Here is a 16105-nt window from a genome sequence, read left to right on the forward strand (position 1 = left end):
TGTTATTATTATTATTATCCCAGTTCAGATGGTTATCTAAACCAGGAATAGGCAACCTAACACCCTCCAGGTGTTTTGAACTGCAACTTTCATAATCCCTGGCCATTGGTCATGCTGGCTGGGGCTTATGGGAGTTAAGTCCAAAGCATTAGAAAGGATACCAACCTTTGATCTAAACCAAGGGTGTGGAGCCTCATGCCTGGGGACCAAATCCAGCCCTCCAGCATTCTCCAGTTGGTCACTGTTCTGCTCCTTTGCATGAGAGAGGAGAGGAGAAGCTTCGGCTGTCACTTCTGACTAAACCACTGTTTCCTGTTGTGATCCTGAAGAACTAGTTAGTTAAAGCAAACCTAGATAACTTAACCACAGTTTGATCCTAGTTTGTTAAACCAGAGTTGGCACAAAGAGCATTCCCCTGGGTTCATAAGTAATAGGAAAATGATTTTGTCAAAAGTAAAAGCAGAGAGTTTACTCTCTTTTAATTGTGTGAAAGAGAAGAGGGGTTGGAGGGAGCATATGAACCGAAGGTCTATTGTCCTTTGTAATAATCTAAAACCACTGTAATTTGGGACAGATATGATTCTCCTTAAAATCAGTGGGACTAACAAATTAAACTCGATTGTGTCACCTTTTTATATAACCTCACTTCATTTACACACAATGCTGGCAGTCCTTCAACAACTGTATCCCCATCACTACCACCTATGCTTACCTGGCTTTTGGTAGTATGAGGCAGACAAACACAAATCTCAAAAGTATTTAGCTGTAGTGTGGCATTTTATTTCTCAGAATGGTCTTCACCTGTGTAACTTAATTGTGAGTACATACTGGCTGACAACAGCAGCCCAAGTTCTACCATTTTGAGAAAAAAGGAGAGTGGCTATGTCACGGTGCTGCTTAACTTCCAAGCTATGATACTACTTACATGCTCATTTATTCTTGGGTGTTCTCCATTTCCACGAAATATGGCAGATCATGGAATATCCTCCTTCCCTAATAGTTTCTGAATATATTTCCACTAGTATTCCATAGAGTGGATCTAGGCTTTACACTCACTGGTGGGAGGGAAAGTGATTTTTTTTGCTGATTTCCCCCCTTTTTCTGCAAATCTGCACCAGAGGGCTCTGGGTGGGCCCTCAGGTGCAAACTTTTGGAGGGTGCAATCGGTGACATGGTATGTGTGTGTGGCAAGCATACCTCCTCACGTCTGCCAGTGGAGTCCTTCCTCTGCCTCTAACACCTTTTATGAATGGAAGAAACCCTTTTTTCAGGATGCAATCCAGCGTGAATACATATCACTGATAGTAAAGTGTGGCAACCTTTTTTGTTTCCATTGTGATTCTACTATGCATTTAGGGGGTGGGGAATGTATTTTTCTTTCATATCCTTATTTACCTACATATGTATGACATGTCAAAAGGCTTTATTGTAGCAACCATTGAACTTGGAAAATCCTAGAGCCTTGGAAGAAGTGTGTCTTACGGGAATCTGACTGCCCCAAAATTAAAGTACTGTAGAGCTTTGCTTCTTGCTCCCAAATATAAAATGAAGCCCTTGTATTACATATTCTGGCCAGAATGGGAAGAGAGTGCCTTTCAGGCCTTTGAAAAAGAGGCTGTCACTTGGATTTTTTGATATTTACAGAGAGCATGACAGAGAAGCTCCACCATGGCTTGTTCTTTCTTGGCTTTGACTACATCAAATATTTTTAAATGATTGTGCAATAATCTGTACCCTTTATAAAGGTGACCCTGGCAAAGATAAGCATACTGTATTTTATAAGTGTACAGGCATAAGACAAAGACTGGAAATTGTTTATTAAAATTCCCAAAATTGTACACTGCTAATTCTTTTTAAAAAATCATCTGAAATGGAGAATGGTTAGAAATGTGAACTTTTAACATATATATATTTTAGGGGAGACGTATTTCTTTGAAAACTTTAGCATGCCTCTGATTTACATGAGATCCTTCTAAACAATTTAATAGTTGAAACTACAGCAGCTTGTCTTTTGAATCTGCTGTTAGAGGACTTCTCATTCTAATAAACACAACATCTGTTAGGATGTTGTAAACGTTGTAGCAAAGCTTTAGATCTATTGTGCTAGACTTGTTCATTTTTCTTCATATGACTCTGCCTAAACTTTCTGATTTTACAAGGAAACATTTTAATTATATTATCCCAAACCTCATTAACGTGTAGAACAGGGTTTGGGAAGAAGAGAAACAAGGCTAAGGTGATTAAAATTTGCAGTTAAAGTAATGAGACTGAGACATCTGACCTTCTATGACCCAATTCAGAGCAACATTCCACAGTGCCATAGGATATGTGGAAAGGTGTCAGTGCTGTAGTCTCACTGTTGCTGTTCAAGTAGAGTAGCTTAGTATCTTTCAAGCTGAAAAGATCGAATGCGGTACATCATTTCTATTCTACGTTCATGAAATATTTATCTTTTTCATTAACTCCAAAATAAATCACTACCTCCTAGTGATGACCAACATGGTGTTTTTTCCATTAAACATCTAAAGCAGTTGGACATTAAAATGCTTAAAAGATGAAAATTAGTTTAATTTCAAAGTTTCAATACTTTGAGGAACAATGAGTACAATGAGTACAATTGTCTTTTTTCTCTCTCTTGATGTATTCATGTGCATTAGTTCTTCTCCATTTACTCCTGGTCTGAATTCAAAAGGCTGTGTAGAGACAGACATCCAGCATAGTAGAAGGAGGTGTGGGAAGGGACATCTCTAGTGCGCATGCACAGAAGTGCTTGTCCATACCAACGAAAGTCTTTGAATCCTAGTTTTAGTTATGCAGAAGATCTATCATAACTCACAGTATATCTTTGTTTGTTTTTCTTGTAACTGTTAATGGTAGTAACCATGTTCGGGTGATCATATTTTGGCTTAATAAGGGACTTACTAATAAATAGACATGTGTAGGATTGCACTGTTAATTTAGCTAAACATCAAAATATAGCATAGAGTTATGTGTGCTAAGGCCCATTGGAATCAGTTTAAGTGCATTTAAGTGGTACATCGAACTCTAAAGCTTCTTGCATATATAAGGGATTTCCTTGCATTTCATATGTAACCTAATACTTAAAATCTAGATGTCTTAACTTTGTTTTTGCTTTGCTTTTGTCTCTGTTCAGACAGGAGATTTGGCCTCCGTACAGTTAGCAGGAACTCCAAATAGATGGGAGGTGTTGTCTGCTACACCTACAACTATCAAAGATGAAGCTGGCAATATAGTACAGATCCCAGGGGCTGCCACAGTAACCTCAAGTGGGCAATATGTTCTTCCCCTTCAAAGTTTGCAGAATCAACAGATATTTTCTGTTGCACCTGGATCGGATTCATCGAATGGTACCGTGTCCAATGTCCAATATCAAGTAATACCCCAGATTCAGACAGCTGATGGTCAGCAAGTTCAGCTTGGTTTTGCGGCCTCTTCCGACAATGGTAGTGTAAATCAAGAAACTGGTCAAATTCAAATCATTCCTGGCTCCAATCAAACCATTATTGCCTCTGGAACATCTTCTAGTAATATTCAGAATATTTTATCACAGACTGGCCAAGTCCAAGGGGTTACAATTGGTGGTTCATCTTTTCCTGGGCAAGCACAGGTAGTTGCTAACGTTCCTCTTGGACTTCCAGGAAACATTGCTTTTGTTCCCATCAACAGTGTTGATTTAGATTCTCTGGGACTAAGTGGTTCTCAAACCATGACTGCAGGCATTAATGCTGATGGACACTTGATAAGTACTGCACAGGCAATGGATAGTTCGGACACTTCTGATAGGACTGCTGAACAGGTTTCTCCTGAAATGACAGAAACCACCACTGATACAGACTTATTTGTGCCAACATCATCTTCATCACAACTGCCTGTTACCATAGACAGTACTAGTATATTGGAACAAAATGCAAACAGCTTGCCTACTGCTACTGGGCAAGTACATAGTTCTGATCTTCAGGGAAATTACATCCAAACATCAGTCTCGGATGAGACGCAGGCTCAGAATATTCAGGTCTCCACAGCACAGCCTATTGTACAGCATATACAGCTTCAAGAGTCTCAACAAACAACCAGTCAAGCCCAAATTGTACAAGGTATTGCGCAACAGACAATCCATGGTGTGCAAGCCAGCCAAGGTATATCGCAACAGGCTTTGCAGAATCTTCAACTTCAGTTGAATCCTGGAACTTTTTTAATCCAGGCACAAACAGTGACCCCATCTGGGCAGATAACGTGGCAGACATTTCAAGTACAAGGAGTCCAGAACTTGCAGAACTTACAGCTGCAAAATGCCCCTGGCCAACAGATAACGTTGACACCTGTGCAGACGCTCACTCTTGGTCAAGTTGCAGCAGGTGGGGGCTTGACTTCAACTCCTGTTAGTCTAAGTACTGCTCAGTTGCCAAATCTGCAGACAGTTACAATAAATTCCATAGAATCTGGTGGCATTCAGCTACACTCAGGAGAAAATGCTGACAGTCCTGCAGGTATTTATAATTATAATTGTCTGTGTAAAACTGGCCTTTCTTATGGTTTCAGTATTGATAAAAGCTAATCGTATTCTCTTGTCATTGAAGCATGCAAGACCTTATAGTTCTATTTAATAAGAAATACTGTATTTCAACTGTCAGAATAGGTGCTTCACTTTCTACCATGTAAAGTTCTGTTGCTTTTCTTAGTTATCCATGTTCATGATATCTAAACTTCATATTTTGTGAACCACAATATGTTCCAAAGCTTTGATTCCCAGGATTCTAGACAAGAGGTTTTGAAACACTTCTTGCATCACCTAATCTCAAGTTAATGAAGTAGTTTTTAATAAATCCATAGCAAAGGCAATGACACTGTTTGTTCTTCAGTTGGTCGGTAACTCCTGAAGTACAAAGGCCAAGATCCAAAAAAACATATAAACTAGTTTCATGAGCTGAAGGGGCTTTGGACAAGTTTTTCTCAAACACAGTTTCCTCATGTCACATCACTAAATGCTTTTAAGACTGAGGGGGATTTCAGAAACCTTAGCACCACGAGTACTTCTGAAATAAAGCTCTTACATTCAGCTTGCTTGATAAACAGCAATGCTACCTGTCCTAGAATAGAGTCTGTGTTTGACATGGGTTCATTAGCTGGAGGTATATTAATGCGAGATATGCTGCACATACAAGAACTGCCTTCATGGATCAGTCCAAAGCCCTAGTTAGTCCAGTATCCTGTTTCCCACACTGGCCAGCCAGATGCACTCATGTCTGCTTGTGAGCTTCTCATAGGCAATGTCCCTCTCCCACTGTTGTTCTCTGTTGGTAACTGAATCTGCTCCTAGCTGCTTAGCTGGCTTTGGTTTCGTACCACATCAGAACATGATGTGAGAGTGTGACAAGCTTGAGATTCAGGAACAAATCTTAGATCAGCAGCAAAATAGCCATTGTTATAGCAAATGAGTTATTTAACAGTATAGAGTAAGGACACCTCTATTCTAGAACAGATGAAGTAGCTATTTATCCAGCAAGTCAAATTTGAGAGATCTATTTCAAAAGTATTCATATAAGCCATGGCACTAAAGGATATCCTTAAATTTGGGGCAATTCACAGATGTGAACTGACTGTTTTTGATTCGCCACGTGACCCGACCATGAGAGGAAATGCATGAAGATATCTCAGTGCGCGATAGGCCATGTGTGAAGATTGCCCACAGTCATTTCTGATGATGTGCTGATATTTTTTCCAAGATTCAAGCAGCAAAGCTTTCTAATTCACATGCTTGAGAGCGAGTCTGATTTCAGGTAGATGATAAAGAAGGGTTGCTGTAATAACTTGCTGCTCAAATTTACAAAATATTTATGCTAAATGGTGTACCAGAGCCTATATGTAAAAGTTGCAGTATATGTCTGAACTGCAATTTTTAGTCAGTTTGATACAGTACATCAGCAAGGACACTCTTAAGTTCTAGTGTAAATATTAGTGTAAAATATAGTCAAGGAAAAAGGGGCTTGATGAGTAAAGATTAATGGGTTACTTCTGTATTGATTATTCATGGATAAACTTCATGGCTTAATTTTGAGGCTTGTGTTTGGAATAGTATAATTAATTTTCAGTGTTGTGTTTTTTCAGTATAGGAGTGGAAGAGCTTAGGCAAAGAAAAGGACTGGTAAAATAAGTTGTGGAAACAATGACAGTTTCCCATGCCATTGACATTCCAACTTGGTAACCAATGTGAATGTTCTTGCAATTGAATAAATTAATACTGTAAGAATTCTTAGTGATCTTGTGTAAGGAGAGAAAAATCGCTCTCTTCTTGTTTATTTAACCTAGGAATTCAGTTAGAGGTGGGTGCAAGTTAAATATGAGGAAAGGAGACCCTAGATAATAGTTTTGATTATTTGGATACTCGTGGTATTTTATGGTTTTAATTGTGCACTGCCCAGAGAGCCTTGGACAGTATAAAAATGTAATAAATAAATAAAAACTGGCCAGGATCCAAAGAATAAGATGCCTCATCCTCATGCCAGGTGGGGCTTTGGCCTTGTATGTCTAGAACAGCAGCCATCCCCCACCTACAGTTCTAATAATAAATCAGTTTTGAAACAGACTTTCCCAAGCCGTTTCTGGTATGGTATATGGATCTACTGTTTATAGAAAAAATAGCGTCGGAGGAAAAACTCACTGGGAATATTCAAGCACTTGTGTGTGCACAAGATAAAGTTGGGGTTTTTTTTGGTCTCGGCTAATAGTTTAATTATTAGGTGCTATCTAATAGAGGTGGTCGCCACAATATAGCGCCTCCAGGGGCAAGCCTGATGCACATGAAAACACTGGTTTCTGGAAGGGCTGTGACCTGCTCCTTTTGGAAACCAGCGTTTTTGTGGGCATTGGTACTTGCCCCCAGAAGTGCTATATTGCGGCCACACATGGACCTGGGCAGACCAGCTGGCCGCATGCACACCACCCCTGTCGGATACTACCCATTGTTTAGATATGTACAGAGAAGTTGAGTTTAGAGTTCACTATAGGTGCACAGTCAGTCACATAAATTGTATTTACAATTGTATTGTAAAGCACATATATTAGTTACTGATGGAAGGTCAGCACTAAGTTAAGTTAACTTTGGTATTCTTTGGCCATATAAACAAGCAGCATTGATGGCAGTCAAGTACTTGGACAATATCCAATGCTGCCCTTGCATGAATGACAGCAAGTGCAACAGGAAGCTAGTGCAATGGGAAACTAACTCTTGATAGCATAAACCATGTTTTTAATTATTTTTATTGTAAACTGCCCAGAGAGCCCTGGCTATTGGGCAATATGAAAATGTAATAAATAAATAAATCTGGAAACTAGCCTGAACTACTGCTTCCAGAATGGAGCAAGTCAGCGGAGCTTGTGGAAGTGAGTGCCACAGACTTGTCCCATTCCAGAAGTTCTTGTTTGAGCTAGTTTCCAGGGTTGCGCTATGAAGCACTAGCTTCCATTTGCGCTAATGGTCATGTCACATATAACTTTTCAGATAAAGAAAACAAATTGATTAAACAGTTAAATTTTAAACAAATATGGTTCAGTGCAGTTGCTTGATACTAAGGCTACTGGGATTTGCTCTAAAGATAGGAAATCAAACCTGGAATAAGTAGGGTAAATAAATTTTCTACAAATGAAATGTTAATTGCATTATTTCTCCCTTTCCATATTGCCTGTTGATGGATTTTGTCCTTTCTAAGTAATGTGTCTTTGAGTTCACTTTACATGGGGCAGTAATGGGCAAATATGGGACTGTTTCTGGGGAAATACTTCAAAATGAGAATTCTAACCAGGGTTAAAACAAGAACCCAAGAATTGTGAACTGCTCCTCTTATTGACCTACCCAGTTGTGAAGTACCCAACAGGTTAGCATCCAATGGGTCCACTGTGCTCCTGGCTCTCGCTGATCCCATTGCACAAGCCGGATCCACCGTTTGCACAACTGGGATTTAGCGCTAATGCTTCATAAAGCAAGCCCTCAAACAAATATAAGTGCTTATTTCTGAACCAGGGCAAGTTTGCTGAGCTCAGTTATGTGAGTTCCGCTGACCTTCCTCATTCCGGAAACTAGCGTTTCTGCTCATTTTCCGTTCCAATCCAAAGCTCTAAATCCTCATTGCACAAGCAGTGTGTCCTGCTGGTGCTTGGGCATTGCTGGATACTGCCCTTAGATTAATCTTCTGTTATTTCTCTCGGTGTTGTGCAGCATCTAAAACTGGTACAAGTAGGCATCTCTCTTCTCATTCTATCTGCTCCTCTAGCTTCTGTGCCAGCATTGAACAAATCCTCTTACACGATGCAACATTTTGTGGTGAAGTCTCTGCCAGCAAAGGGCTGAGTTAATGTGATATCAGGAGATGCTAAATGGTTAGCAGGAAGTAGTTGTGATCCTGGTAAGATTTGCTAAAGGAAGCAGAAATGAGTTGGCAGTGGGCTTTTGATGAGCATGGCCTAGATCAGCCATAATTGTTGGGGTTTAGCCAGTTGACATGACTTACTTCAATTTTAAAGGGCAAGCATCCATTTTAGGAGCTGGAAAAACTAGTTCCTTGGTATGTGCATAGATCATCTGTCACCTAAGCAGCAATTCTTCCCCACCTCACCCCTCTCATCCAGCTCAGTTAATGGCTGTCCAATCATGGTTAAGTACCTAAGGGAATTGCCTAATTCTTTGCCAGACTATGTATAAATTAGGAATTGTTTCCTTTCTGGACAAATGAATGGTTTAAGTTTGGAGTGCTTAATTCAAATCAGTTGTCATTAGCATAGAAAATGTCTTTGAATAAGCATCTCTAATTTGCTTTTCAACTTGGCCTCTTGTAAACCCTGACATCTTAGATATTGCTAAATCCACACCAAATCCACACCACAAGAAATGGGTGGCCATTTGTCCCAATCTTGACAGTCTTTCCCTATTTAAAGGGTTGGGACTCCAGATTCCCAGGATATTTCCTTTTTTAAAAAAACCTATGGGATAAAGTTGTATTTGCTGTGTGTGTTTACTGGCAACATATGCTTTGGGATGTGGAGGAAATGGAGACTGGTTATTTGCCTCTTTGGCCCTTGGGAATGAACTGTGACTTAGAACTCTGAAACTGAAGAGAGTGGGTCGTCGCATGGATCAGAGAGTTTTTTAAAACATATCTTTTATGACTGCATTTCAAATTATCTCATTTTCTAAGAATAATTTTTTTTATCTGTTGCACTAATTTGCCTATAGATTTGAATGTTCTTCACCTTCCTATGTACTAAACACTCTGGCTGAAATCCAGTTGTGTCTGTCCACTAGCCAAATGGCATCAACCAGCAAAGCAGATTCCCCTTGCAGTACTCTGTGTCTCCCACATCTGCTCCAGAGGTTTGGGGGACTCTCTGAAGCTCTCTCTCTCTTTCTCCCTCTCTCTCTCTCTTTCTCTGTGAAATGGGCTGTAGAAGCAAAGAGAGGACAGGCAAGATAAGATCCCTTGCACAAGTGGAAGTCCATTTGCTCAGTGTTGGGTATAGCCCCCTGTCTTGCAGACTGTTGGTAAACAGATTTGTATTTGTATGTGAATACTAAATCTCTAGTTGAGCCCCTTTCAAATTCCTAGAAGGCTGAAAACAAGTATGAAGTGCCTATTTGGAGTGGGCACTTTGGCGTGCTTATTTCACATATCTTTTCTATTTATTTATTTATTTATTTATTTATTTAGAGAGTGTGTGTGTGTGTGTATAATGTGTGTAGTTTTTATTTTAACAAGGTGTGTTCAAGGGAACAAGAGAATTATGCTGCAAAAGATCCACCTGAATAGCTGATTAGTGAGCCACTTATTCTTGACTTTAAGCACCAACTAGAGTAGGTATTTTGTCTTAGTGTTCTTAAAGTAAAATGACATTCTGATACTTGTCACATTGTGTGAAATTATTACTGACTTAATGGTGCCCAATAGTTGCATTCAAGCAAGGTTGCATATGTGCATGCTTCCTCTTCGCTTTATAGTTCAGGAGTCCTCTTATACCCACTCTGGGAAGCTTAAAATATGATTTGGGAGGGAGGCGCTGCTGTAGCATACTGCCATGTTGCATATAACTTTGATGTGGTACTTTATATGCCTGCCTACCTTTGTAGTGTGAGATCATATTACATTGAAAGTATGTCTTAGGAAATGCCACTTTTTAAAGGCATGAGTCAAATGTAGAAAATGTTTAGTGGGGAATTTGGTACAAAATATGATGAAAAGTCTTTTTTTTAAATTAGTTTTTGTTTTGTTTTGGAAAAGAAGCCCACAAACAAGAGTAGCATTGCTTCCATCTCCAAATAATAGATTTGTTCATAGTTTGGGGTGAACATGAAATTTTGTCATAAGCTAGCTAAACAAATATCTATGACAATTGTGTTGTTGTTTTTTACCACTTAACTCCTACTATATTTCTTGGATTTGATTCCCCCTCTATTTGTTAGTGTTTCCTTGGAATTCCTTTTACAGATCACGTGTTAGCTATAGCGCAGGTGTGCAAAACCTTGGGCACAGGGGGCAAATCTGACCCTCTTAAGGTTCCAGTCCAGCCCTCTAGGGTTTGCCACATGGCCACACCCCTTTCCTCCAACCACATATTGTTTGATGGTATCTCAGCTCCCCCCTCCCATTCTAAAAGCTTGCAATGCCTTTCCTCAGTTCAGCTTAGTTATTGGCAGCAGTAAGAGCTTCTAAACTAAAGTCAGCTGGTATTTTTGACCCCACCCTGTTCATTGTTGGCCACGCCCACCACTGCAGTGTGTGTCCCCAGAGCCTCTCTGAAATGGATTCAGCCCTCAGACTAAAAGAAGCTCAACACCCCCTGCCCATTTTAGCAGATGGTCTAAAATAGCTGCCGACCCTTTAGACATTTTAGGAGGCAGATGCTATTTAAGACAACTAAAAACTCACTCTTTGTTTTAATTTGCATTTTGTGGTTTTGTTTGCATATCTCAGTCAATTAAAAGCTTTTGTATCATTACATTGTATCAAGTAGCTGTTTAGACAGTTTCACTTCATTTGTGTTCACATCCCATTGCAGTTGCAAAGAGTAATTTACAGGGATTTTAATAAGTATTCTTGAAACTTTCTTTCAACTTTTTTTTTTTTTTAGTTTTCCCACTGGTTTCATTGAAATGTATTTAAATATTTAATTAAGGGTGGGTTTTGATAAATCATTCACGAAGGTTCAGAAAAAACTTAATATACTGTTTCTTTCTATTTTGCTATACAGCATGCATTACTCTCTCTCTTCCAGCCAGAGGAAAAAAATGCTTTTATTTGTACAGTTTTAATTGTGTGTCCTGTTGTTGTTGTTGTTGTTTTAAAAAAAGTTCTTATATTGATGATTTGAAACTTGTGACTAGGCATGTCTTTTAAATACAGAAGAGGCGCTAGAGGATCTAGCCATAACACAGGGCAGTAATAAAAGCACCTGACTTTTCAGCTGGTATACAGTGCTTAAAGGGGTAGGATCATTATGGTTTGCTTCCCTCCATTTAATAGGGTAGCTACTGATCGATGTTTCTTGTCTTCAGATATTAGGATTAAAGAAGAGGAACCTGATCCAGAAGAGTGGCAGCTGGGTGGTGATTCCACATTGAATACCAATGATCTGACACATCTGAGAGTGCAGGTGGTAGATGAGGAAGGGGACCAGCCACATCAAGAAGGGAAAAGATTGCGAAGAGTCGCCTGTACCTGTCCTAATTGTAAAGAAGGCGGGGGAAGGTGTGCAGTTCTTGACTTCTTGTGTAGTAAACGTCCTTAAAATAATTGAGGCAAAAGTGAGAGAGCTCATTAATTTCCACACCTGTAGCTGTGGGAGAATTCATGCTTCTGGTACTTTCACGGCAAATGGGCAGATGCTTGATTGAGGGATGTGGCCTGTATTGTGACTCTGAGGTTCAGTGGTGATGGCTCCTACAGTGACCTGGATCCTGCTAAATGCATACTGAGATATTTGAACGCATCTCTTTCCAGTTCAGTAAAATGTACTGCATGCTTACAATCTGAATGTAACTTTTGTTTTAATGCATATTTTAACAGAGGAACCAATTTGGGGAAAAAGAAACAACACATCTGTCATATACCAGGCTGTGGAAAAGTGTACGGAAAGACATCACATCTGAGAGCTCATCTCCGCTGGCATTCTGGAGAGCGTCCATTTGTTTGTACTTGGATGTTCTGTGGCAAAAGGTTTACCCGCAGTGATGAGCTACAGCGGCACAGGAGAACACATACAGGTCACCAATGGTTTTCTTTTTGTGTTTGTTTCGTTTTTTGCATGTTCCTCTTTGGTGGGGGAGACTGAAGCATAAAATGTATTTTACCTATTGCTAATTTCTAAATGTTTGTAAAACATTAGCCTATAATAGCTTCCTTTGTATCAGTACACTTCTCTTTGATTTTCTTCTCAAGAATCGATTTTGTCCTGAGCTTAGTTTAAGTTTCATTATGTTGTGTTTGACAGCATTCTGTGTGTGTGTGTGTATGTGTGTGTTGGTGTGAAAAAAACTTTTACTTTATGTCTTCAACAGGTGAAAAGAAGTTTGTCTGTCCAGAATGCTCCAAGCGCTTCATGAGAAGTGACCACCTTGCCAAACATATTAAAACACATCAAAATAAAAAGGCTATTCATGCCAGCAGTACAGTGCTGGCATCGGTAGAAGCAACACCAGAGGATACTTTGATTACTGCGGGTGGAACAACACTTATCCTTGCTAATATTCAACAAGGTTCTGTTTCAGGGATAGGAACTGTTAATACATCTGGCACCAGCAATCAAGATATTCTTACCAACGCTGAAATACCTTTACAGCTTGTTACTGTTTCTGGAAATGAGACAATGGAATAAATATACACAAGATACCTATTAATTGTGGTTATTTTTATACAGTAGTGAGAAGAATATTGTTCCTAAGTTCTTAGATATCTTTTTATTGATGTGCAAAAATTTTTGGATTGACAGTAACTTGGTTATACATGACACTGAAATGCCTTACTTTGTATGATATTCCATAGTATATTAAAATGGTAAAATTGCATGGGTTTTGTAGGTACTTTTGGAATCTAGAAGAGATTAAATTTTACCAACTTGTATAAAAAAAATTTAACGATGGAAATGGTAGTCTAATCAAATGCATCAATCCTTTGTGGTTTAGTGTAAAAATGAGAACATGTTGGTATTTATCTATTGTAAGATAAAAGTTGATTGGTGAAAAGAAATCATGTTATGATAAAAGAAATTTTGTAATTTTCTTGATGACTGGAATTTTTATTATGCATAACTGACAAATCAAGTTTCCAAGCAAATGTTTCATTGTATAGGCTTTACTTAGCTCATCAAGTTGTCATTTTGAAGCTAATTATTTTAATTAGGTTAACTATGTACAATATTTTAAAGCATTACTCTTGTAAGATTTTGAAAATGACATTTTAACATGGAACTCTAGGGATAGTCACCTTTTAAATCCTGTTGAAAAGCCATGTTTAAAGTTTGATTTTGCCAAAATAATGTATTGTTAATATTCTTTCAATAACTAATTTGGGCAATATATATATAACCAATGTTTAAAATTATTCAAAGGCTTAAAAAAGATAAGTTGCAGCATTTTTTGTGGTGAAACAAAAATAAAAAGATGCCCTTTTCTTGAATATTGGAGGACCAAAAACTAAAGGGTATCCATTTCAACAGTGGTTTTTTTGTTTTTTGTTTTTTTTAAAAAAATCTAATCTTGTCTCCAAAAACATCTGTCTGCCAGGGCCTTAAAAGCCATCATGTAAATTAACAGGAAAAAACCCCAAACACACACACATATGCAAATAATATAAAATCAGTTCCATAGGGACAATACTTCATATTAATATTAGTCATAGTGAAATAAGGGTTATACAACGCTTTCTTCTGCCAAGCTTTTGGTTAGTTGAGCTGCATTTAAATGTCCACATCTTTCCTTTATGCTTCCCTTAAATTGTATGTATCCAGTACATTTAACTGATAAACATATATGTTTTTTATTAAGCTGAATTCTTTTTTATTTTTTAATTACTGTTTATATTTTCAATTATAGAAAAATGTACACACTTAATTTGCATAGCCAGTCTGTAAGTGCTCTGCCCATTTTACAAAAAAAAAAAAAAGTACAATCATTACAGCAGTTCACTATTTACAAACATTTGGAAATCTGTTCATTTGTTCAAATCACCTCAAATTTAAAGGCTACCTTATTGTACGTTTAAAGTGTATTATAACAGTGTGGTAGTTAATAAAACACTATTTTTTTTCCTTTTGACTTGGGGTTTCTGGTTTTCCTTGGCCTTTTCTTTTGCCTAAAGAGAGTGACAAGCAACTTCTTGCAATCTGTGGTAGCTGTGGTATACGCCTTTGAGCATTTTCCAGTAGAGCAGCTAGTGACAGTGAGAAGGTAGGCTCACTGAGGTAGGCCACACCCCACCCATTGCTCAAGGGCACGCCAAAACTGAATCCAGCACTGGTTGTATGTATTTTTTGCTTTGGGTTGAATTCTTCCACATATGTTTGTATGGTTATAAGGACCTTGTTTTCTTTCAAAACACCCAAGCCTCTTCCAGAAACTCAGCAGCCCTTGTGTGATCTCTCACAGGAGCATTAGTGAACCCTGGTGGGTTTGTGTCAGAGCAGGAATCACTTTGGAAGTGCCCGTTGATACAATTGACATCTCCATGTAGTCCCTGGCTGGCTAAGATGCACGCCTTCTCAGGAAAATACAAGATGTGGAATAGTTCTATTTGGAGCCAGGAAAGGTGGTACATCAGCATGCTGAGTGTCTTTCAAGGCTCAAATTTGAACTATTTCACTATTTCACAAAGTTTGACACTTTGACTACATTGTCATTGTTTACTTGTAAGCCTGCTGATACTTTTGAGGCAAAAAAAAAAAGGGGGGGAGTTGATATGTGGACTAATTCTGTCTCAGTTTCATTAACCTTTAGGTTACACATATTTGTAATTTTCTCCTACCTTACTCTGCAGGCATAAGGTCACAAACCAAATATAACAAAAGTACAAAAATATGCTTTCATCTGCAGTTCTATAGGAGACAGTAAGCAAATACATTTTTGGAACCTCAAGCTTTAGTACTGCCTCTTCACTTCTCTATCTCTCCACCTACCCAAATCTCACTACTTTTGTTTTTTATTATACATTTATGGATTCAGCAGCCTTTTGTGACACATCCCTTCAGGTGGAAGTTCATCTGAACTAGTCCTAAGAATCTTCTCTTAGACTTTGAAGCTTCCTTCTTTCAGTGCCTCAGGGCCAAATTACACAGGATGGTGTCAGACCTGTTTGTTTAAACCTGGGCCTGCCTCAATTACGTAAAAATTTGGATAGGGGAAGGTTGAAAATGTCTTAGAGCAAAAGTGCCATGTGAGTTAAGGGAAGCAGAGCCCTCCCCTTCCTGGAGTCCTCATCAAGTATTTCCCTGCCACCCCCACCCCACCTCATAACATGCAAAATGGATGGCCAGTGTGGTGTAGTGGCTAAAGTGTTGGACTGGGAGCCAGGAGACTCAGGTTCTAGTCCCTACTTGGCCATGGAACCCCACTGGGTGACTTTGGGCCAGTCACAGACTGTCAGCCCAGCCTACCTCACAGGGTTGTGAGGATAAAATGGAGAGGAGAAGGATTATGTATGCTGCCTTGGGTTCCCTGGAGTAAAAGGATATAAATGCAATAATAAATTAAGAAATTATTCATTTTAATTAAAAAGGTAGGGTAGAAATGTGTTAATACATAAATAATACTTTTCTCTCAGTCAAGCCCTCTTGTATGTAATTTCATCTGAGGAGAAAAGTGCTTAAGGGTGAGGGAGATACTTCAGGGAGTTAAACTGCATGTGGGGTGGATTTAGTAGCCCCCTACTCTTGGGGTCTCCAATGTGGTGTCCATGAGCACTTCTCTTGCCACCCACCAGGCTCCTTGCCCATCTTGACTTTTAGTTTTTCAACAAAAATTAACTGAGAGGCTGAAATGCTGCAAAGTGAAGTGCCAGCTTCTGGTACCATTTTAATTTCTAAGAATGCTTCTGTGCCCTGCAGAAAC

The 16105-nt window shown here is 38.9% G+C and overlaps 1 protein-coding gene across 2 annotated transcripts in view; it reads left to right on the top strand.

Moving 5' to 3' along the window:
* SP3 (Sp3 transcription factor) overlaps window positions 1-14317 on the top strand; it is a 22504-nt gene extending 8187 nt beyond the window's left edge. For both annotated transcript variants that reach the window (XM_063116376.1, XM_063116375.1), the window contains 4 exons: window positions 3155-4508; window positions 11561-11753; window positions 12072-12268; window positions 12563-14317. In XM_063116376.1, the coding sequence (XP_062972446.1) occupies window positions 3155-4508; window positions 11561-11753; window positions 12072-12268; window positions 12563-12879 (2061 nt within the window). In that variant the 3' untranslated portion in view covers window positions 12880-14317. The remainder of the gene's footprint in view (window positions 1-3154; window positions 4509-11560; window positions 11754-12071; window positions 12269-12562) is intronic.
* The last annotated feature ends 1788 nt before the right edge of the window (window positions 14318-16105 follow it).

Source organism: Elgaria multicarinata, chromosome 2 (genome assembly GCF_023053635.1).
Source record: "Elgaria multicarinata webbii isolate HBS135686 ecotype San Diego chromosome 2, rElgMul1.1.pri, whole genome shotgun sequence".
In the NCBI taxonomy this organism is placed as follows: domain Eukaryota; kingdom Metazoa; phylum Chordata; class Lepidosauria; order Squamata; family Anguidae; genus Elgaria; species Elgaria multicarinata.